The sequence below is a fragment of the Pristis pectinata genome, chromosome 6 (genome assembly GCF_009764475.1).
Source record: "Pristis pectinata isolate sPriPec2 chromosome 6, sPriPec2.1.pri, whole genome shotgun sequence".
In the NCBI taxonomy this organism is placed as follows: Eukaryota; Metazoa; Chordata; class Chondrichthyes; order Rhinopristiformes; family Pristidae; genus Pristis; species Pristis pectinata.
Window position 1 is genome coordinate 88,404,710 of NC_067410.1, and position 24,916 is coordinate 88,429,625.

The window sequence follows — 24,916 nt, forward strand, 5'->3', positions numbered from 1 at the left end:
AGCTATACATGAACTCTCAGCTTACCTGCCCCTTGCATGTTGAATTTTTAGTTTGCTACAATATCTTCAATATTAAGATTTCAAATTAGCTTTTCTCTCAACAATCTTGAACAATTCAGTATTTCTCCTGGGCATTCTCTTCTGCTAAGGAAACAAATCTAGAAACTTCATTCTTCATTACTAAATTGCTTGAGGGTGGGATAACAATTTAGTTTCTCTTTCAACACTGCTAACTATCACTCTATATTTTTGCTGCTTTCCTATAATGAAAACCATACGAAGCTCCACGTATGGTGCTGAAGGAGCCTTTTACAGGCTGGGTAAGTCAATAATAACACTGTATACTGATTGCACTAAGTTACTTGTTTAATAACCTGGTTGACTGAAAAATGACCTGTTACCCACATGTTCAATCGTTTGTTGTATTGTTACAGGTAAGCTTTGCTTATCTTTTAGTTTTGTTAACTGTATCATTACTTTACCTGAAGTAGAAACACTCTTTCAACCTTTCAGTGAAAAAGTTGATATGCTTTTTAGATAAAGTAATCCATCAGGATGAATTGTAGATATTTATATTGATATTTACATTGATATATGTAGATATTTGGATACAAAATAGGCATGGTGGTCGACTCAGAGGGTGTGAGTGGAGGGTTGTTGTTCAGGTTGGAGGCCTGTGACCAGTGGTGTGCCACAGGGATCAGTGCTGGGTCCACTGTTATTTGTCATCTATATTAACGATACATTTGACAATGTAGTTGGCATGGTCAGTAAGTTTGCAGATGCCATCAAAATTGGTGGTGTAGCAGAGAGTGAAGAAGGTTATCTAAGACTACAATAGGATATAGATCAACTGGGAAAGTGGACCAAGGAATGGCAGGTGGAATTTAACATGGACAAGTGTGGTGTTGCATTTTGGGAAGTTAAATCAGGGCAGGACTTGTGCTATAAATGGCAGGGATCTGGAAAATGTTGTAGAACAGAGAGACCTAGGGGTTCAAGTACATAGTTCCCTGAAAATGGCAACATAGGTAGACAGGGTGGTGAAGAAGGTGTTTGGCATGCTTGCCTTCATCGGTCAGGGCACTGAGTACAAGAGCTGGGAAGTCATGTTACAGCTGCACAAAATGGTGGTGAGACCACACTTGGAAAATTGTGTGCAGTTCTGGTTGCCCAGCTAGAGGAAGGATGTCATTAAGCTCGAAAGGGTGCAGAAAAGATTCACAAGGCTGTTGTGTGGGCTGGACGGCTTGAGATATAAGGAGAGACTGGATAGGTTGGGGCTTTTTTCCCTGAGAGGTGACATGACAGAGCTATATAAAATCATGAGGGGCATAGATAGGTTTTCCCAGGGTATGGGAGTCAAAAAACTAGAGCGTAGGTTTAAGGTCAGAGGGGAAAAATTTAAAGGGAACCTGAGGGCCAACTTTTTCCAAACAGAGGGTAATGGTTTGTGGAATGTGCTGCCAAAGGAAGAAGTAGAGGTAGATACAATTACAATGTTTAGAAGACATTTAGACAGGTGAATGGATAGGAAAGTTTGAGAAGGATATGGGCCAAAGGCAGGCAAATGGGACTAGCTCAGGTAGATAACTTGGTCGGCATGGACAAGTTAAGGTGAAGGGTCTGTTTCCATGCGGTATAACTCTATGACTCAATTTATCTTGCACAATAATGGTTTTGCCACATTGGTCAGTCTTGGGACAATTAGGTCCTTGTTTTAGAATGCCAGATGGGGACTCCACTTAATTAATACCCAGAGTTACTTTTTATCCTTCGGGCATCCTACCACCACAGTACAACTCCTAATATTCAGTCCCCACCTACCCCGATCTCAACTTCACAAAACCGCCCCTCCCTTCCCCACACTACCACAATCTTAATCCGCCTCTCCCTCACAACAGCCTCTGCACGGCCCAATATCATCTTTCCCCCAACCCTTTTAAGCAATTTAGATTTTCTCCTCTTCTCCCCTACCCCCTCAATCCCACCCCTCCCTATGTTCTCTAATGAGGCTCTAATCTCCACTCTGTAGCCCCCAGCTTCATTTGCACACACCCGATCATCAACCCAATCTCAGGCCGATGACAATGGCTCTTTCTCCTGATCCCTCCTACGCCAGCCTGGGTCCCAGGTGGCACATTTCCATTGGACAGAAGTGGAACACCAGTTCAGTAGAAATTGTGACATCTTGCTTCAGGTGTAAATGAAGTTCACAGTGGTAGGAGAACAATAATCATTGGTGCACACTTAGAATTCATTAGAATTTCTGGGCAACAAGTGTGGAATCATAGACAGAGTTATACAGCATGGAAACAGGCCTTTCAGCCCACCGCATCTGTGGTGACCATCAAACACCCATCTATACTCATCGCACTTTTACCCTTACATCTTAATTAACTTCCCCACCTCCACCTCCGATTCTTCTGCCATTAACTCCACTAGGGGAAATTTATATCAGGCAATGAACCTACCAACTAGCACACATCTTTAGCATGTGGTAGGAAACGAGAGGACCCAGGATAAACGCATATAGTCAAAGCGAGAACACGCAAACTCCACAGAGGCAGCACGGAGGGTCAGGATTGAAACCTAATCTCTGGAGCCCTGAGTCAGCGTTGTTAGCAAAAACAATTCTCTCAGTAAAATACTGAGGATGTAAACTTACCAAAGTTGTAACAAATGGATATATGTTAGCAGCCTTTGTTTTATTATTTGCACTGAAGTACATTAAGACAGAGAGTTCCCATCACTCTGCATATAAGGCTGGTCTTGATATATACTTAACATAAAACAATATTTGACTGCCACATCAATTCATGTTTACCACACTTCAATTGTCAAATAACTTTGCTATTCTCTAACCTAAATTTGTAACAGCATTGCAAAGAACCATGAAACAAATAATGGTAAAAGTTTATGCAACAGACTGCACATTTGAGGTTATATACTACACACAGTACATTTTTTAATTCTAATAAAATTTGCTACAACAGTACTGTGCAGCTAAATCAGAACTTAAAATTGCTATTAAAATGTTTAATTTTTAAACAATGTTTTGTGCATTAGTAAAATAACTTTTAAGTTAACAAACTATTTGGTTTCAGCAGGAATTTTCAGTAGAGATTTCTTCACTCAGGAGCCTGGTTTCTTGAGAATGGCGCTGAACTTGAGGGCTATGTCGTCCGATTTTAAGACAACTTCCACCAATGCAAAAATGGTTATTACCTAAATGGCAAAGTTCAATGTCAAGTCAACAAAGGTTTAAAAGTAAATAAAATGCAGCATCCAATTTAAAGGTATTTCTTTTAAATTGGAGTATACCTTTCACAAGCGATAATTATCTTAAACAATAAAAATTGTGAACCTTGAACGTCAGTGCAGTTAAAGAATGTGCACTTGCAAAATTTATTTAGTAAACTGTCAGAATTTAATTTTGTAAACTCGATGTACTAAATCAGAGATGAGTATTTTTCATTTAATTTTAACAGCTCAACTTGCTATTTATTTTCATCATTTTTAATAATACTGCGCAAATGCAATCATACCTTCCAAGACTATCTTAAAAGGTAAAAATAAACACAGGAGATTTGAAGATTTAGTGGCAAAATAAATACTACACTTCAATACATTTTTTGCTCAGTGACAGCCACAAACAAGTACCTGACAAAGTGGTTTTTGATCCTGCGTCTCTGGTTCCCACATCAATCTTAGTTCAGGGTTCTTTCCTACTCTCTGAAAAGTAAATCCTTGGAGAGGAAGACCCTACAAAAGTGCAACAGAGTGGGTGGATAGTTAACATTAATGATGGAATAAAGCCTTTGGCATTTTGAATAAAGAGAACAAACTATACACAAAGTGATTAATGTTTATGGACAAAATTTCCACACTTTTCACAGCTGAATTTCAGGTTTGTAACTTCATTTGGAGAAAAATATTTCCCATCCAAATTTAACCTTTCCAAAGTTTGGCTTTGAGTTGCACAGCACACTTGCAAGATCCTTTGGACGAACAGTGGGCTTTCAGGTTCCAATATGGAAAGTTTTGTTTGGAATTCTCAAATTACTATAGCAACAGATAGTAAGAATTTTTAACAGCAATTGACTTAAAAATTGAAAACTGTTGCTCATTGAGCATATCTGTAAAGTTTAAAAAAGTTAAAACTTTATTAAGAATTTAGAGCACCACTCAAGTTAGTATAAAATATTAAAAGTAGCTTGCACAGAGAAAACATAACATTGTCAAACAAAGAGACAAACTTTGCCGTCCAGATATGGGCATGAATTGAAATATTAAGTCAATTTATAATATTGCAATTAATGTTGTTAAGTTTTCATCATGTGAAATGCTTGTTCCTATAGGTATAAATTAACTACAAAGATTTTCATTGCTGGAGCAGGAAATGTCACTTAATTTCTTCAGAATTGTCATACATTTCATTGTACAAGTTTACTCCATTTAACTCTAGGACTTTGAGATACATCTGGGGATAACATGGACGATTTAACTTCTTGTTATATCCTCAATTTTTGGAAAACAAAACATTGCTTAATAAATTAAGTTAACAAAATGCCTTTCAGTTTGCCAGCATTTGTGATCCATTTGAAATAATGACTCTGGAATTCCATGAAAAGTCATTCCTTGCCATGAAAGTAGTTCAAGCAATTTACAATGGACACAACTAATAGTAACAAAAGGATCTGATGCACCTTTCTTGGTTCTAGGGCAGAATTGGAACCAGCATAAAACATACATGCAGTTCATCACTTACCATACAGGGTACGATATAATCATATTTAAGTTAATGGACTAGTACCTCGCAGCCTGGATTACTGATCAAGACATGAGTTCAAATCCCAACTGGGGAATTTAAATTCATTTAATTAAATACATTTCAAATGAAAGGCTGTCATCAATAATGGTGATCATAAAACTACTGGATTGTAATATAAACCCATTTGGCTCACTAATGTCCTTTAGGGTAGGATTTCAGCCATTCCTAGTTCTGCTGCCCAGATACACAAATGTGGTAGTCCCATAACTGTGCGTTGACATGGACAAGCAATTAGGGGTGAAGAATAAATGCGGCTCTTGCTACTGCCATCCTTATCGTGTGAACAAATAAAAACCTCTTGCCTACCAGAATGGCTCCAGCTAGTTGCGTTAGCAGATGATGGAGCAGTAGGGAACTAACTTTTAAAATTATAATAACTTCAGAAAAGTTTTCTAAAAGTCATTACAAACAAAAACACTGGCACACCTGATGCATGATTATTATGGTTCTTTGTACCATAATGTTGAGGTTTTTCAGTTATTTCAACTTGTAAAAACTTCAAAGACCATCTCCATAATCTGAATGTTACAAATGAAATTGGACTTTCATAGATTTGTAAATATTTAAACCATACCTTTATGAAAATGCAATGGATTAAATTGTGATTCTATTTGCATCTTCCAAGGAGCCTGATATTCTAAGTAAATTCTTAATTGTTACAGCACAATTTTTATAGATTTAAAGTCAGGTAGAATGAGAACAAAATTCTACTTATCAGAAAATGAAAACCAAAAAAAACTACAGTTGCTGGAAATCTGAAATGAAAACAGAAAATGTTGGAAATATGCAGCAGATCAGGCAGCATCTGTAATTGTTTCTATCGTCCATTCCGTTCTCTCAATTCTTCCGTCCGTATTGCATTTGCTCTGACGATGAGCCCTTCTGCACAGGCCATTCTGAAATGTCCTCTTCCTTAATGAGATTTCCTCATTACCATGGCGGACAGGGACCTTCAGTGCATCTCAACTATTTCTCCCACCTTTGCTCTCCTTCTGGACCGAGTAAAAACAGTGTTCCCTAATCCTTACCTTCCATCCCACCAGCCTCTCCATTCAATGGAACACCATTTACAACTTCTGCCAGCTCCAACAAGATCCCACCACTAGACAAATATTCTCCCCCCCCTTCAGCATTTTGTAGGGATGGCTCCCTTTGTGACCCTCTTCTATCCCTTCCTACCACTCTCTATCGTACGGCACTTTCCCATGCACGGGCAGCTGATGCAACACCTGTCCTTGCAGCTCTTCCTTTTCCACCATCCGCTGACCCAAACAGGTATTCTAGGTGAAGTCGTGATTCACTTGCATTTCTTTCAATCTCGTGTACTGTATTCGGTGTTCACATTGTGGCCATTGGAGAAACTAATTATAGATTGGGCACTTTGCACTTAGTCTGCAGCAGTGAACCCAAGCTTCCTGTTGCCTGCCATTTTAATTCACCATCCTATAGCCACTCTGACCTTTCTGCCTGTTGCTTCCTACACTGTTACAACAAGGCCCAGCACAAGCTCAAGGAACACCTCAACTTTTGTCTGGGCACCTTCAATGTGCTCTTTCTCTCTGCTTGTATGAGAACTGGTCATTTTTGCCTCCATCCTTCCTTTCCTTTTCCATTTTTTGTATAGTTACAGAGTTTTTCCAGCATTTTCTGTTTTTATTACTTAACTTCAAATTTGATTAAGTGGAGTGTAGAATAGTTTTCTAATTGTTTGGCCTCAGCATGTCCCAGTGACGTAAGGCGACCCATTAATGAATTAAAATCACATGACACAATCCTCAGAATAGATCATTCTTGACAAAAAGGGAATGTTGACAATTAATTTCTTTGCAATAGGCCATTACTTTTGATTTTCCTGTTGAGCTGCTGGAAATGAAATATTTCATTTGGGTTTGCAGATCTGAAAGCGGTCTGCTTCCTATTTACCAGTTTTGGGATTAATCAGTTATGGAAAGGTGACATCTTAAACAATAATGGCGGAAAGGTGCTTTTTTCTTTCCTGTTGAATTGGAAAGTTCTGCTAGTTTCAGACAATTGCCTACAATAACAAAATTGTTTTTTTTAATAATGTACTTAACAGTCCTGCATCTGGAAATTGGAAACTGATAAAAGACAAAAGTTTGAATACAGTCTAAATGAATAACTAATCTAAACGAATAACTAATTTAGAAAATATTTAAACTTTCAACCATTTTTAATGAACAATACTTACATTACAGTAGATTCGCTTCTGGATACCATATCGTAGAACCAATACATCAAAGGATTGATCCAGGACTGCCATCACCATGGCTTCAGATTCCAAAGGGCCACATTCCTAATATAACATATTAAAGAAAGCATTGAATAACCACAAATCACATTCTTTCCCATCCAGCGATATATCATACTTGAGTGTTTCACAGTTTGAGCCTCTTAAGGCATTGCTAAAATTGTGATTTTAACCAGCAATGCTTAAGCATATTACTGCTCATGGATCTGACATGTGACTTGCAATTTAACATGGAAGTGAGTTGCTTGTGGCCGTTATGAAGTTGTATGAGTTTTCAAATACCTTACTTCAGGGCTCTACAGAGTAGGGCTTCTGCTGGAGACCTTCTGGCTGGGAAATCTCCTTCACAATACCAAAGCTACACCAGGAAGCGGGCATAGGACTGGTTCTAGTGAAGGAGTTGCAGGGGTCCAGATTGTAGTTGGGTGAAGGAGGGTGTTCTAATAGTGGTAGGGAGGAGCAAATGATGGTATTTGTGGAGAAGAGGAAAGAAGAAAGAGATCCTGGAATGGAGATTCCGGCAAAAGAGCTCCTGGTCCCTCATGTACCCAAACAAGGCTCAGGCACCTATCTCATTGATTAAGTTCTCCGTACCTTACCTTCAGTTGCTAAGTTTCCCAACAAGGAAACCAGGCCACATGTGGTTAAAGATGTAATGATACAAAATGAAGGCAGGGACCTCATGACCAAACTGCTCCATGATACCAAGAATAAATGGGCTCAGTTTCTGTTCCAGATTCCCACACTCAATGCTTCAGGAACAGCTTCTTTCCCTTCGCCAACAGATTTCTGAATGGTCCATGAACCCGTGAACACTACCTTGTTATTCCTCCTTTGCACTACTTATTTATTTTTGTAACTTGTAGTAATTTTTATGCCTTGCGCTGTATTGCTGCAGCAAAACAACAAATTTCATGACATACGTCAGTGATAATAAACCTGATTCTGATTTTTTTGAGGAGTTAAGATTCAGCTTGTAAGCTTACTCTTGCAGCAATGACACTAGTCCTGAGAAACACTAGCAACAAAACAGGAAAAACAGTTAATTGGCTAAGGTTATGGCTACTACACAGTCAGATGCCGGACCAGTAACCTAAAAGCACAACTTTGTTAGGGGACAAAATGATGGCGGAGATACATCTGGTGAAATGCTATCATGTTTTTCCTGTTTTGTTGCTAGTGTTTCTCAGGACCAGTGTCATTGCTGCAAATGTAAGCAACTAAGGTTAATGCTACTGCACAGTTACACTGAAGCAAGTCTATTGGCTTGCCATAAATTCCACAGCCTTATCATACATGCTTACTTACAAGATGCAGATGTTGATCAACACCTTTAAAAAGCTATTACAACTAAAAAAGGGTTGACAGTTCAGAAAGCAACCTTTAAAAAAAAAGGCCAATGATCAAGCCCATTCATTTGCCTGAATACAAGTTACTTTCATTGCAACAGATTTTAGAATTCAATGATTGAGAGTTCAAATCAAACAGTGGTAAACTGTGTAACTAAATTCAATAAATATGTCAATTTGTGAGCTGGCACGAGAGAAAAGTAAGTCATGAAAAGCTGCTGAATTGTTCGTAAAAATTTTGGTCAAGTTATTCCAGTTTCCCGTTGTGTGGTTGACTCCGAAATGGCTTAGCTGATTATGGAAATTACCACTCAGGGTAATGAATAGTAATTAATTTCCATAATCATTGCAAGCATTACCAGTATCATCCACATCCTGAGAAAAACAGCACATAAAAATTCATCGGCCAATCTTGATCTTTGCACACTAACAATCTCTCTCAAACCACTTTTATAGATTCACTTACGCTAGATTCTGTCTTGGTGGCATGAAAAGCAAGCTCCTGGGGTTTGCATTACTAAATCTGGCTCCTTTATTCCATTGGCAAAATCACAAACCCACAAACAATTCATGTAGAATTATAACACTGGGCAATTGAGCTGGCTTTAGCAGTCCAAGCTGTGAGAGCTGGCTCAAGAAATCTGCTCTCCCGGAATACGACCTTAACATTGTTCCACGCTCTGCAGCTAAGAACTAAATGTGTTCATTTTATATTACAGTTAACCAAGATTATTGGTGAATAGAATTAAAATATTTTATTCCACCTGCCACTATCCCTTTTCAAAACTTTTCTTTTCACCATTACACCTGCTATTGATTCATTGAGTTTCATTATTTCTAATGCTCTAATATACATGTTTTTCAAACGCTCTTTGTAGATTATGCCAGCTGGATATCCCCACTCAGTAAATTCCACTAGATTTGCAAAGCCTGACTCTTGCATCTAAATCAATCATTACTTTTCTTTAGATGGGTACAATGAAAATTCCTTAATATGTTCTTAAATATTTGCTTACTGATAAGTTAATGGTCTGTAAACTTCAATTTTGTACCTTACTTTTTTTTGGAGTGTGATGATGATTTAAGGGGTTAAAAACAAAGTCATTACAGATATTATTTTAAATAAAATTGTATCATCTTATCTGCTGTTCCATTTAAATAAACTGTAAACAATTCTAATTATAAAAGTTCAGCAACTGTTCCCCAGTACAGGTCTCACCATACAGAACTCTGTCTTGGTAACTAGACTTTTTAAATCTGGTTCAGTTCCATTTACTTTCCCAAGTGTATTTTCATTTTGCTTATACATGTATTTACTTTGGAAGAAAGGAAATTCAGTTCAGCATCAAGCCTAGCTTTTTAAAGCTTTACTTTTGGACACTAAATAAAACTGATACTGGGCTCTTCAGATGGTTCATCGGGTAAATGTATTGTCTGAGTGTTACTGAGCCACACAAGTTGTGGAACAACACAAGCTGTAACCATGGTGTGTAGATGAATTAAATGATATCAGACTTGGCAGCAGAAGAAGCCTTTGTGCCCCTGAGCTAAAGGGAAAAAAATGCCAGTATTCCTCCCCCTGACTGCTATTCCTATTACTGGAAAATAGACATGAATATCAGATGGAATACAGGATTAGACTTGATTGTATTAACTCCAAGACCAAATAGCCTGCTGACTAACAAAATCCACTTCACACAAATAAAGGTCATGTGATTTTAGGCTGCTGATGCCATACCCCAGAACTGATAAATTAGGTATGTGGAAAATACTGAAAATATGAATCTCAATAAGCACCATACATAACAATAGCACCTTTATGATGATCAAATACATGCATAAAATAGCTTCCCACTGAAACACTTCCCCATAAGCGTGAATCATTACTAAAAATAAAGCTCATTGACCACTCATAAGTAGTCTGACAATCAGAAAGATCTAAAGTGGTAAGAAATCTTCTTTGAATAAAGAAAAAATACTTTTCAGGCAATGGAAAATGTTATGAATTTAACTCTCATGAAATCCAGCTGCAGTTATCACCAGAAACTTCAACTATAAGAATAAAAAAGTGGCCTTTAATTCTAGCAACTAATCACTATAATTAATTCCATAATTAATTAAGTCAGATGAACTTAGAGCATGGATCAACACTTAGAATTACAGTATTATTACAATTACAGAAATATGGTTGAGGGAAGGGCAGGACTGGGAGCTTAATGTTCTGGGGTACAGAGGTTTCAGATGTGGCAGAGGCGAATGCAAAAGAGGAGGGGGCGTGACATGACTAATTAAGGAGAAAATCACGGCATACTTAGGATATCCTGGAGGGAATGTCCACTGAGGCCATATGGTTAGAACTTAGGAAAAAGAGATGGGCGACTACTTTGATAGGGTTTTCTACAGGCTTCCTAATAATCAGTGGGAATTAGAGGATCAGATATGTAAGCAAATCACATAAAGATGCAAGAGCAATAGGGTTGCAGTGGAGGAGGATTTTAACTTTCCTGATTTTCACTGGGATTGACTTTGTGCTATGAAATTAAATGGAGCAGAATTTGCTTGGTGCATCCAACAGAGTTTTTTGAGACAATATGTAGTCAGTCTTACGAGAGAAGGGGCTATACTCAACATTATTTCAGCAAATGAAACCGGGCAGGTGGTAGAAGAGTTGGTGGAGGAACACTTTGGAATAGTGACCATCATTCTGTAAGCTCCAAGGTAGTGATGTAAAGGGATAAGATTGGTCCTCAAGTTAAGGTGCTAAATTGGAGTAAAACTGATTTGAATAGCATGAGAGGACCTGGTGAAAGCAGATTGGGAGTAGATGCTTGTAGGTAAAATGATGGATGCATCGATAAAAATTGGCGAGTGTCAAAGGGGATATGCCAAATTTCTTTAGTCTCCTGAGGAAGTAGAGGTGCTGGTGAGCTTTCTTAGCCATGGATGACAAAGGATCTTGAAGTTTGATCAGGAAAAAAATGGAACCATATGACAGGTATAGGCAACTGGAATTGAGTGAGTCTTTTGACGAATAGAGAGGAAGCAGAGGGAACTTAAGAAAGAAAATAGTAGGGCAAAAAGGGGCCATGAAATGTCCTTGGCAAATAAAATTAAGGAGACTCCCAAGACATTCTCTATCAGGAGCAAGAGGGTATTCAGGGAAAGACTGGCAACTTTACAATCCACTGATTAGACTACATCTGGAGTATTGTGTGCATTTCTGGTCACCACACTATCAGAAGGATGTGGTTGCACTGGAGAGAGTGCAGAGAAGGTTCATCAGAATGTTGCCTAGATTGGAATGTTGCATGGGGAATGATTGATAGGCTGACACACAAGAGATTCTGCAGATGCTGGAATCTGGAGCAACACTCACAAAGTGCTGGAGGAACTCAGCAGGTCAGGTAGCATTTATGGAGGGAAATAAACAGTTGACGTTTCGGGTCAAGGCCCTTCATCAGGGCTGGAAAGGAAAAGGGCAGAAGCCAGAATAAGGTGGTCAGGGGAGAGGGGAGGAGCACATGCTGGTAGGTGATAGGTGAGTCCAGGTGAGAGGGGGAAGGTAGATGGATGGGGACAGGTGGGAGATGCAAGAAGCTGAGAGGTGATAGGTAGAAGAGGCAAAGGGCTGAAGAAGGAAGAATCCGGTAGGAGAGGGCAGTGGACCATGGAATAAAGGGAAGGAGGTGGGGAATAGATGGGCAGGTCTAACGAATATTTTGCTTTCATAGAAATTGGATCATCCAATTTCTAGATAATTACAACAAGAAAAGCTACCACTGTTAGAATTGAAGTGACAGACAACAACTGATGAACAACTTGGATTGGTATAGCAAATTGGTATGGCAACTTCAAACATCCCCATGATAAGATGGTCAAAGAAATATTTAAGGAGCACCTTAACATATGACGGATGGTGAGGATGGTGAAGTCTCGAGCTTAAGGCCAAACTAGCTGAAGGTATAGCCATCAATACTGGAGTAAAGAAAATTGGGGAAGTCCAAGAGGCCATAATTTGAAATAATACAAATGTCTTGGAGCTCTGTCAGGGTAAAGAGTTTATAGAGAACAGCAGAGAGGAGGTTCCTGATGCAGGGTCTTGATCTGAAATGTTGAGAACCTTTCTGCCTCTACAGATAGTGCCTGTTCCTCCAGCAGTTTGCTACAGAGATCAGTAGCTATGAGGCCGTAGAGCAACTTGAAGACAAATACGAAAATTTTGAAGCATTGTTGGAATGGAAATTAGTATATGCTTGTAAGTACTGGTGAATGGGACTTATGAGAGGATACCACTAGCAATTAAATTTATGAAATAACAAAAATGATCAGCATCTAATGGTTCACAAACCACTGATAGATCTACTCATTATGTGTAATTGCATCAGACTTCCATCACTCATTATTATTCTCTGCCTTCAGCTTAATTAGTCTAACCCGACACTCTTCACCCTCTGCTCTCCACTTGCTGCTGTTGGCACATATTCTCCACACTTACACTCTAATGCTGGCATTAAGCTTTGACTCTCACTCACAGTACAGTTTCTGCCTTTGCTTTTTTTTTCCTTTCCAGTAGAACTGCTTGTGGCTTCTGCTACCTTTTCTCTAACTTTACTTCCCATTAATTTATCCTGTTCTGTCACCCTTCAGCACCAGAGGCTTGTTACTAATAGTATTATCTCTGGCTACAGTATTCACAATTAATTCTCATCTGCAGTATGCAGCAGCTGAAATCACAATGATTAGCAGCTGCTGTTAGGCAGGGCCTACATTGCAAGACAAGAAGACCAGTCTGCAGTCATTTTTGTCAACAAATACTGACATGGACCAGGACCAAAGAACACTGATAGTTGACATATGTAATTGCTGCTGGGCTTCGCTCCATGAACATGTTGTTTGCAACGTTGACTTCAAACTGAGTTGATTCCCTACTCCTCTGTTCCTGTTGCAACTGTCATCAGCAAAGCAGCTGAAGGAATCAAATAAGTAATTCTTGGTAAGCTTACCTTCACAAAAACAGAGAAAAAAATGTCTGAGCTAAGCTCTTGCACTTTTTTCGAAGCACTTTTCTTCTCATTGCAATGGTCTGCTTGTTTCTGAATTTCACTTTTATTAAGGCCAACCTGTTGACCAGAACCTAAAAAAAAAACAAAATCCAGAACACCAGCTGATATTAAAGTCAGCTATTAACCAACAATGTCAAAATGCCTCAAATGTAGTTTCATTATTGGTTTTGCCACTGTTTATAAAAATGGCTAATTATTCCATTGGATAACTACACCGAAATGTTGCATTTATAAAGTGCAATCATTTAGTTGGTACAGTCTTTCAACTAACTATGCACACTTCAATTGATTTAATGTGCACATGGTTACATTTATACTTTTGATTTAACATTGCCTTGATGCTTGCAGTTAATTAAGAATTCATAGAATGAGAATAATACGTTCAATGAAATAATAAGGGATGAGATGAAATAGTGAGTTCACCAGTGAAAAAAGCTAAAAAATTAGCTTTGTAACTTTCAGTAGTATTTCTTTCATTTTTAACACAGATGTTACTTAGCCAGGTATACAAAAGGGAAGGTTTAAGCAAATATGCAATGGATATGGTTAACAAGCAAAATATTGTTTGCACAAATATATTTTCTGACCTCTACTCCCAGGAATAATTCCTGATGTAATCTAGGCAGCATAGGAAAATCATAGCAGTTGCACATCAGATCATTTCCAAGTGAAACCAGAATTTTATTTGGAGAGGCTCGGTTAAAACTGAGGACCTGACTAGTGATCTACACAGAAATAGAAACAATATCCATTCTGACAAAGATTGAAGGAAATCAAATGATTGAAATGATTTGGAAATATCATTAAAAAATAATTGCATATATCAATGCCAGAGCATTTCAAAGATAAAATGTCAAGGAAGCTGAGACTGGCCTAAAGAAAATTCTGACAATATCTTGGTGTGAAAGGGAATAGGAATCTTCTTGCAGCAGCAACTGATCAACAAGAAATGTTTTCACATTCAACATTTTTATTAGAAATGACAAACAATTTAAATGTTGAAGAGACAAAAGCAAAGTACTGTGGATAATGGCAATCTGAAATAAAAACAGAAAGAGGTGGAAATACTCAGCTTAGCCAGCACCTGTGAGTAAGAAGCAGAAGTAATGTTTCAGGTTGATGACCTTTCAATGACTTTATATTTAAGTGTAAAAGCCATGATAGAAATATTTGCTGATGACACCACCATTGGTAGCACGGTCAGTTGTATGGAACGAACCTTGGCTGCAGGAGGATAACCATAGATTGGTTAGGTGGGTACAAAAATAGCAAACAGAATTCAACCTGCAGATGTGTGAGGCAATGCATTTGGAGAGGGCAAACAAGGTAAGGGAACAAATGGTAAATTACTGGAATTTAGGAAATGTAGAGAATGAAAGGAATCTTGGAATGCACATTCACAGATCCCTGAAGGTAGTGCAACAAGTAAATAAGATACTGAAAGCGGTACATGGATTCTTGCTTTAATTAGCTAAGTCACACAAAAATAATAAATTAGGGAGATCATGCCAGAATACCTGTTACGCCACAGATCGAGTACTGTGTGCAGTTCTGGTCAACACACTACAGGAAGGAAGTGATACCATTACTGGGAGTGAAGAGAAGGTTTCCAAGGATGTTACCAGGGCTTGAGAGTTATGGTTACAAGGAGAGAGTGATTAGACTGTAGTTGTATTTTTGGAACAGAGGAAACAGAGGGAAGGTTTAAATGAGGTGTACAAAACAATGAGAGGTCGAGACATCTTTGTTCTCAGTGATCTCTCAATTTGAAGATGACGTCTACCACACAATTATTTATGAGTCCTGAAATGATTCAGGAGTCTGATCTTAAAACCACAAACTTAACTGCAGAAGGTGCATACTTTTCTCGGAGGTCAGTTTCCTGCTCGACACGTTAATCTTGTTTTCCTCCTTTCATTTTTACTTTCATTGAGGTACAGTGCTTCTTCTTGAAGCAGGCCAACAGATTTGGTGACTTTGAGGGTAATTGATATCTTGCTCCTTGCAACTTGAGGCATTTACATCTTTTTTCTTAGAAATTCCTTCAATGTCTCCATGCCCACCATACGATCTCTGATTGGGACCTGCACACGATGTCTGGTTAAAGAATATCTGTTGGATGAGGATCACTGCTCCAATGCTGATGACACTGCCCTTGTGAAGGTGACAATCTTTGCATTTGAGCTGTAGGATCCTAAGGAAGCATTTCTGTTGGTACTTTTGAGGTTTGGAGACATTGAACAGGAAGAGCCTATTTCTCTTTGCAGAGAATTCAGTAACTAGTGGACTCATACTTAAGTTAATTGGTGAAAGGATTAGAGGAATCTTGAGGAAATAGAAAATCACCTGGAGTAGTGGGGGTCTGGAATTCATTATTTGAAAAGGCAGAGGAGGCAGAAACAGTGCCAGTACATTAAAGAGTACCTGAAGAGGCATAACTTATCACGTTATGGAGGAAGAGCAGGGAGAGTAATCTAGATAGCTCCAAATTTGGCTAGCATGAATAAAGAGGCCAACTAGCCTTGCTTCTGTGCCATAAATCTCTGTTCAGAACACACGAGCTATCGAAGGGATGCTGGATATTGGTGACCTGATGAAAGATGTAAGACCAGAAACCTATGTTGGTTAAATATAAACTTTAGAGATTTGCTTTTCAAGTTGATTCATGACAATGCATTTAATGCATGTGCACTCAGGTGCACAACATACAAATACACACACACGCATTCACAAGCTCAACTGAAGCAAAGGTTATACAACTCACCAATTGATGCAGCAAGTAGTCGGTGAACAATGATATCAGCATAACGGCGGATAGGCGAAGTGAAGTGAGTGTAGAAAGGCACATTGAGTGCATAATGGCGGAACAATGCTTCATCATAAAGGACTCCAGTGCAGAAGTACTGTGCCATCTGGAAAGAGATTAAGCCCACTTGATGGAATTTATAATCTGATTTCCAATTCTACTGTACGCTTTAAATTCCATTTTGTAAAATGAAAATAGAAAGGCTCAACAAAATGCAAACTGGATACTTCGTATTTTTAGTAATTGAATCAGTTTAAACATCTGGAAAAAGAATCTGATTTAGAGCAAGTTATACTGTGCAAAAACCTTTTTTTTTAAAAGAAGTCTTTTGTGATGAGATTAGAAACTATAAACATGAATGAATAATTTTCCAGTTTCAACATGCTCAAAACCTAGTTCCAGTTTTGTCTTTGAAGCTGCATTGAACCAATGGATGAGAAAGGCAGCAAGCTAGGGTTTTGTCATGTTGTTATATACAATAAATGAGAAATTTTTTTTCCAACATGTAAGAGTACAGGTTCAATCAAATAACCATAATCATGCATAGATCATAAGAGAATACTTTTAAAATTCAGATTATTGTAGTGGAATGACACTATGATGATTATTTGGTTTAGAAGTATAATATATAATCAAAACCACACATTTGGAAAAATTGACAACTATACCATTGGGTTACTGCAAAAAAGTAATTTAACTTTATTAATTTTTCAGACGGGTGTAAACTGCATTGATCTAATTGTGCCTTTATGGAAAATGAACAACAACAAAAGGTGAGAGGAAGGATAAGGATTCAGTATGTCTCAGAGTGAAATAATAATTTTCTTCAAGTTACTTTGCAAACACTGCTGACTATTGGGAATGTTTTAAAATTAGAGAGTTCTCCCTTTCACATGCCTCAAACCACTTCCATCCTATCTTCCTTAATCAACTAATTCATTACTAGTCTCCCACAATATTTAATGAGAGACTATTGTGAACCTCTAAAATATTCAGGAACTACCTCTGTGCATTAAAAAAAAATACTCTAACTTTGATTTGACTTTCCTAATAAATGATTAGCATCAATTGAAAACAATCAATCAGATAGAGCAGATGAACTTACTGAACTGGTAAACAAAAAGACTTTGGATATTTCAATATATTTGAACAAAATAGTGAGACAATTCAACTGACATTATATTGGCAATTTTATGTTTTTTCCAAAATGTTTTATTTGGTATTAAACCCCGATGAACTGCATCTTTCTGGCAAGCAAATATGGTCAGGCAATAAACTTTTGTGCCTATCAGAGACCAATCTGGGGACAAACAATATAAGCCGAATCTCACTACAACCAAGTCCAGGGTTCCTGTGCTTGCACTGTCAAATGCAAAGGCTAGAGAAATTTGGAAAGACAAATCCATCAGTTTGCATCAAATCTGTCAGTTAAACTGCTTATGGGAAAAGCGAAATAACCTCATGGATCTGCTGCAGGATCAGAGACTCAAATGATTTCAATGGAGATTGTAGGGTTGTGAATTAGAAGGCACACTGTAGATAGATTTTTTTAAACAATATTTTGCTTTAGTTTGATGTTTTTAACTATTTATATGTGCGTTTGGAACTTTTGTTTTTTAAACTTCAACTTTAATAAAACCACCCATCGCTTTTACCAATAGCAAAGCTATTGGTAAAATAACTATGGCAATAACTATGGCTTTACTAGTTGCTGAAGCTTTAAGGGGCACACATGCCCCTGACAACTCACTGCACCACTGGATGCCCTACAGGTATTCAAATCATGCTGCAGGCGTCGGTGATGTTATGGGCTGCTTAGATTGGCCTTCCACTTCCAGAACAGTTGAGTACATGCATGGGGCTACTATGGGTAGCGATTCTAGATTGAACCAGCATAATTTGACCAATGTGTCCCAGCATGAATATTTCCTTAACTCTATTAAAATGATTCAGAAGCAAGAAGGGAAATATTAGCCAAGAATGTGGGTCTGCAGAGAAGCAACTGTGTTTATTGTTGCCAACAAAATACCCCACTATCCATCGATGCCTATGGCAAAATTGTCCACTTCTCCAACCCCTGCCACTGCCACAATTTTTAATTGAATAGACAGCCTGTTAAGCAGTAGTTATGCCTTAGTGTGTGATTGAAAACTCACACTACCTTCATTTATCTGACTGCAAAAAATGTACGTTTTATAATGGCAGTGGTTTGAAAATAACTTCAATTAAGTTCTGGTGATTTCCCTTGAATTCAGTGGTGAAGACTGCAGATAGAATCACATTGTAGAGCACTGAATTATTAACAACCAGGATTTCCACTTTAAGCACCCCTGTGGTGAAATACTTCCGGTTTCACAAAGTACTAATGGTGAACTTTGGTAGTTGACATTATTACAACTGTAACATCTAGTACGCTCAATTGCAAAGTATGGTGTGATGAATTTATGCATTTATTTTGAAAAATTCCTTATTTTTGAAACAAAACACTATTGGAATTGGATTATTATTGTCACTTGTACTGAGGTAACGTGAAAAACTTATCTTGCATACTGTTCATACAGATCAATTCATTACACAGTGCATTGAGGTCGTACAAGATAAAACAATACAGAATGCAGAATAAAGTGTCACAGCTACAGAGAAAGTGCAGGTAGACAATAACGTGCAAAGTCATAATGAGGCAGATTGTGAGGTCAAAGGTCCATCTTATCGTACGAGGGAACCATTCAATAGTCTTATAACAGCTTGATAGAAGCTGTCCTTAAGCCTGGTGGTGTGTGCTTTCAGGCTTTTGTATCTTCTGCCTGATGGGACAGGGGAGAAGAGAGAATGTCCCAGGTGGTTGGGGTCTTTGATTATGCTGGCTGCTTTACCGAGGCAGCGAGAAGTATAAATAGAGTCCATGGAGGGGAATGCAGAATTTGTATTATTAGTCAAAATTTGTACAGAATTTGAGGACTGTATAATTCTCAACACCAGGTCTTTGTGATCACCTTTCAACGTACAATGCAGCAGAGTGCTTTTTCATCAAACATTCTGTTTACATAATCAACCTACATTTGAGCAGAATACAATATTACATTTTGATAGGTTGAGAGATAAAAGTGGACAAAGTTTGGTTATAATTAATCATTTATTTATCACTAAATGCATAAAGAGTTGCTGGAGTTCAAGCAAGTCTTCATGAAATTCAGGATCATCCACATTTTTTGTTAGCTAACTAAACAGTATTTTTGTATAAACAGAGCTCTATAAAATGTAGATCTCTCTTACCTGCATTGGTCGAGCACACATGTGGGTCAGCACTTCTTTCCTAGTGGCAGAATATTGATCTGTTCCGAGTGTTTTATTTAAGCTCGTCTGTTTTGCAAGCAGCAAGGAAAAAAAAAGTTAACACTATTTACATCTTCTCTGTATCTGGCTTTTATTTCCTTATGTTCCTCCAACATGCATCTTTGCCTTTTAATACTTCTTGCCTTCCACATCATCACAAACTTTCCTTCTATGTCAGTTGTGGCTCTCATTAGGTAGCACCCACACCTCTGAACCAGGGGGTTTTGGGCTCAAGAAGAGCTCCCAGTTCAATAACTGAACATCAAGGATTAGCTACACAATTGGACATGCCATTTTTTCGATGAGACAATAAACAGATGCCCTGTCTGTTCTCCAAGGTGAACTTAAAAAAGAGTCTCATGGCACTATTTTAAAGAGGAGCAGGGGGAGTTATCCCTGGTACCTGGTCCCATATCTGCTATTATTAAAACAAATTATCTGTTCACTCTGAGGTTGTTATTTGTGGGGCTTGTTGCAAACAAATGGGCAGCTGTGTTCTTCTGATGAGATCCATCATTGCTTTATATGTACTTCACTTATTTTAAGTACTTTGGGATATTCTGAAAGAGACATGTATGGTACTATATAGGTCTTCCTTTTTATTCTTTTTCCATTCAGGAATTCCAGCTGTGAGAAAAACATGGGTGGGGTGGGTGGTGGTGGTTTGAATGTAGGTGGTGATTCAGCCTAACTGATATAAACATTTAGTAGTTTGAACAGCATAAGGAAACTTAATCCTTAATGTTAAATCTACATTTTTTTTTTAGTTTCCTGAGTAAATTTATCTACATATAGGTTCATCGTCATCAGTATACTCTCATTCTGACTCACCTTAATGTGCTCAAAGTCAATTCTTCATCTGACCATTTAACTTTCAACATAACCATCACCAGGCATTGAATATCTTTGCAAACAGCTAATGTTCACTTTAGTGTATACAATTCTGGTTAGTAAAATAAATATTAATACTGCTCTTATGTAACCAGATCAATTGATGAAAACTGTGTTTGATTTTGGAAGAAAATGTCATTATCTCAGGTGCCAGCACCTAGTCATATTTATTAAATGTTTGAGCTTTGTCATCAGGAATAAAAGGTTGCATTAAAAACTATATTGCTAACAATAATACACATGACTGGGTGTCATATGATCAGATAACCAGGAATATCTCTATTCCTGCTTGCCAACCTTATCTCATACATAAAGACACTTAAAAACAGAGATAGAACACAAAACAGTACAGCACAGAACAGGCCCTTTGGCCCACAATGTTGTGTTGACATAGCTATTCCCTCCTACCTACAGAGTGCCCATATCCCTCTATTTTCCTCTCATTCATGTGCCCATCCAAGCGCCTCTTAAAAGCCTCCAATGAATTTGCCTCCACCACCCTAGCAGGCAACACATTCCAGGTATCCACCACTCTCTCAGTAAAAAATGTACCCCTCATGTCTGTACTGAACCTACCCCCTCTTACCTTAAATGCATGCTCTCTGGTACTGGATTGCTCAATAATGGGAAAAAGATATTGCTTTTCCACCCTATCAATGCCCCTCATAATTTTATACACAGATTCCAACAGATCACCCCTCAGCCTCCGCCGCTCCAGAGAAAAAAGCCCAAGTTTGTCTAGCCTCTCTTGATAGCACATACCTTCTAATCCAGGCAGCATCCTAGTAAACCTCCTCTGCACCCTCTCTAAAGCCTCGATATCCTTCCTATATAGTGAGGTGACCAGAACTGCACGCAGTCCTCTAAATGCGGCCCAACCAGAGTTCTACAGAGATGCATCATAATGTCTTGACTCCTGTACTCATTACCCAAATTAATAAATGCAAGTATTCTATAAGCCTTCTTAACCACCCTGTTTACCTGTGTAGCCACTTTCAATGAGTCATGGACTTGCACCCCAAGGTCTCTCTGCTCTTCAACACTGTTAAGGGTCTTGCCCTTAAGAGTGTACTGCCTCTTGACATTGGTCCTACCAAGGTGCAACACCTTACATTTATTGGTTAAACTCCATCTGCCATTTCTCTGCCCACATCTGCAACTGATCTATATCACGCTGTATCCCTCACCAGTCTTCTACACTATCCATAACTCCACCAATCTTGGTATTGTCTGCAAATTTATAATCTATAATTATATCATTATCATTATACTTAATTAGTTAGAAATAGAATTAGAAGATCCTGTAATGTGAAATATTTTTGACATAATTGAGATTTTTGTTGCTTTAATCATGGAAAGACAACAACTTTAAAGCATCATTTAGTTTTGTGTCTGTTTTTTTTCAAAACTCACGTGTAATGCGCCTGCAGAACTGAAGTCAAGTTCAAGTCCCAGCTGCTCACACAACTTAATAAGATCATCAACCATCTTTGTTTGAGGTGGTGGATGGCGACGTAGTAAAGCTTGCTCTGGAAATAAATTGTAGATGCTGTGGCTACAGCCATGTTTGCCAGTAACATGAATTCTTCGACCAATCTAGAAGGAGCAACACATTTTTTTAGGTTACAAAAATACAATGTGCAACTTTCTCACATTTGGAGGGAAACATGCATTCACAGAATCATATAATGATAAAGCATAAGAGACAATTTTGGCCCATTGTACATGCCTCTTTGGTGGAGCTATCAAATTAGTCCCACATTCACCTTCTCCACCTCTAGCTCCCATGTGCCATTGCCTTCGAATCTTTTACCCTTCAAGTATTTATCCAAGTTTTTAAGGTATTTGCTTTCATTATCTTTTCAGACAGTGGATCACAGGGCACAACAGACTGCTGTATTTAAGATGAGCTTCCTCATTCTGGCCCCATTCAAATACCATAGACATGTAACACTGGTTATTGACTCTTTTACCACCGTATGCCGGGTTTCCTTCCTATCAGAACAATGCAAGATTTTAAACATTGCTATCAAATCACCATTTACTATCTCGAAGGAAAATAACCCCATTTCACCAGGTAAATGAAGTTCCTCATCCCTAGTACTATTGTACTAAATCTCTTCTATATCCGCTCCTTGACATCCTTCCTGAAGGGTAGTGTCCAGATTGAATGCCAGAGCCTTAGCATTATTTTGTGGAGGTTAAACATAACTTCAGCAATGCACACAAAATGCTGGAGGAACTCAGGTCAGGCAGCATCTATGGAGGGAAATAAAACAGTTGACGTTTCAGGTCCGGACCATTCATCAGGACTGACAGAATCTCTTGGTTTTCACAGAGATTCTGCAGATGCTGGAATCTGGAGCAAATCCAGCATCTGCAGAATCTCTTGTGAAAACTGTTTTTGCTGCTCCACTGTGAAGTCTCTTCGAGGTATGCCTACCCTGAAGAAGTTTGCTCTGCTCTCTTCAAAGGGCCGGATTTCTGCCCTCTTCCTTTCCAGTCCTGATGAAGGGTCTCGACCCGAAACGTCAACTTGTTTATTTCCCTCCATAGGTGCTGCCTGACCAACTGAGTTCCTCCAGCATTTTGTGTGCGTTGCTCCAGATTCCCCCATCTGCAGAATCTCTTGCGTCTCCATTAGGCATAACTTCCTTGTTTTTCTTCACTGTAGTGATCCATTAATGAAACCAAGGACCTCATTTTAAAATCATCTTCATATTTGTCTTGCCAAAAAATCTTTAAAAACCTGAAGTCTGTTTGTTCCTGCATCCTCTAAATCTATACCATTTATTTTCTACTGCTTTACATATCCAGTGCTCTGCATTCTGCCGCTGAATCAATTTATAATCCCCAGTTCTACTGTAGACCTTTAATCCCACGGGCTTTGTTTGTTAATGATTTAAGTGCTTTTTAAAATCCATAAAGATGAAATCAATCTTCATCATATCTCCATTAGTTAAAAGAATTTGATGAAGTTCATGGAACACAGTTTCCCTTTAAATGTTCCATGCTAATTTTCATTTATTAGTCTACGCCTGTTCAAACAGTCACTGATTTCTATTTTTATTCTGCACTCTCAGCACATTCTGTATGATTGCACATTGTTATCATTTGTTTTCAGTGTTCAAGCTTCCTTGCAAGCTTACTGCAATATTTGCAATGTTATTGCAACATTCCTTGCAATGTTACTACATGTTGCACCATTGTCTACCTGGAACTGTATCTCTCAATTCTGTATGTCAAATGCATTGCAACTTGTTTCAGTATTTGATTTTTCAACAGATTGTTGAACATCAACTCCCTTTGAATCTTTTTGCCATTAACCTACACTAAGGGCTAATTAACTGTAGCCAATTAACCTATCAGCACATCTTTGGGAGGTGGGATGAAGCTGGTGCACTCAGAAGAAACCCATTCAGTGAAGAAGAGAATGTACAAACTTTGTACAGTTATCACCCGACATCTGGAAAGAGGCTGGGTCACTGGAGCTGTGAGGAAACAGCAATAACTGTTGCACCACGCCATCCAATATCATCAATATACTTTATGATATCATGCTGTGTTATGCTATCTTCTGAATTGTCCTTGCTTTAATTAATGTACTCCTTGTCGTATTCCTTGGATTCTTGATGAGTTGTGTTATGTGTACTTCTGAGCTACCCACAAGCCTCATTTCTGGGGCTGACAAATATATTACCATGAGATGGTGGGAGATAGTGCTACGTCTCACAGTGAGGAAGACTCATAGATAATGTCATAAGCAGTTTCACCATGCATCTGATGACATAGCAATTTTCCTGAAGAATGTGTGAACGTAAGGAATAAGAGAAGTAGGCCAGATAACCCTTCAAGTTTGATCTGTTATCTGATCGTGCCCTCAGCTCCATTTTGCTGCCTGTTTCCCATTACCATTGATTGCCCTATAAATCAAAAACAGGCTCTGAATATATTTAATCCTAGTCTCCTCAGAACTCTGGGATAGCAAATTCCAAAGACTCTCAAAACTGAGAGAAGAAATTCCTGTTTTCCATATTAACTGGGCAACCGGTTTGGACAGGTACATTGACATTTAGATAGGTACATGGATAGGTTTAGGGGGATATGGGCCAAAAGCAGGCAAATGGGACTAGCTTAGATGGGCATCTTGGTTGGCATGGACCAGTTGGGCTGAAGGGTCTATTTCCATGCTATACGACTCTGTGACTCAAAGTCAAATTCCATTTTCTTGAATAGGTACTAACATGAATAACCTTTCTTCATAAGTTAATCCTTTCATCCCAGGATCAGCCGAGTGAACCTTCTCCAATCGACTCTAATGCTTTTTCAATGGGGTACGGTTGTGGCATAGCTGTTAAGTTAATGGCTCAG

General features: G+C 38.4%; 1 protein-coding gene across 1 annotated transcript in view; it reads right to left on the minus strand.

The window, feature by feature from the left end:
• Positions 1 to 2,689: 2,689 nt before the first annotated feature.
• Positions 2,690 to 24,916, minus strand: part of dis3l2 (DIS3 like 3'-5' exoribonuclease 2) — a 190,429-nt gene continuing 168,202 nt past the window's right edge. Inside the window, 8 exon segments of the mRNA XM_052018835.1 lie at positions 2,690 to 3,228; positions 3,664 to 3,765; positions 7,044 to 7,148; positions 13,456 to 13,586; positions 16,280 to 16,427; positions 19,595 to 19,681; positions 21,959 to 22,101; positions 22,104 to 22,141. Of these exon segments, the coding sequence (XP_051874795.1) occupies positions 3,136 to 3,228; positions 3,664 to 3,765; positions 7,044 to 7,148; positions 13,456 to 13,586; positions 16,280 to 16,427; positions 19,595 to 19,681; positions 21,959 to 22,101; positions 22,104 to 22,141 (847 nt within the window). The 3' untranslated portion in view covers positions 2,690 to 3,135.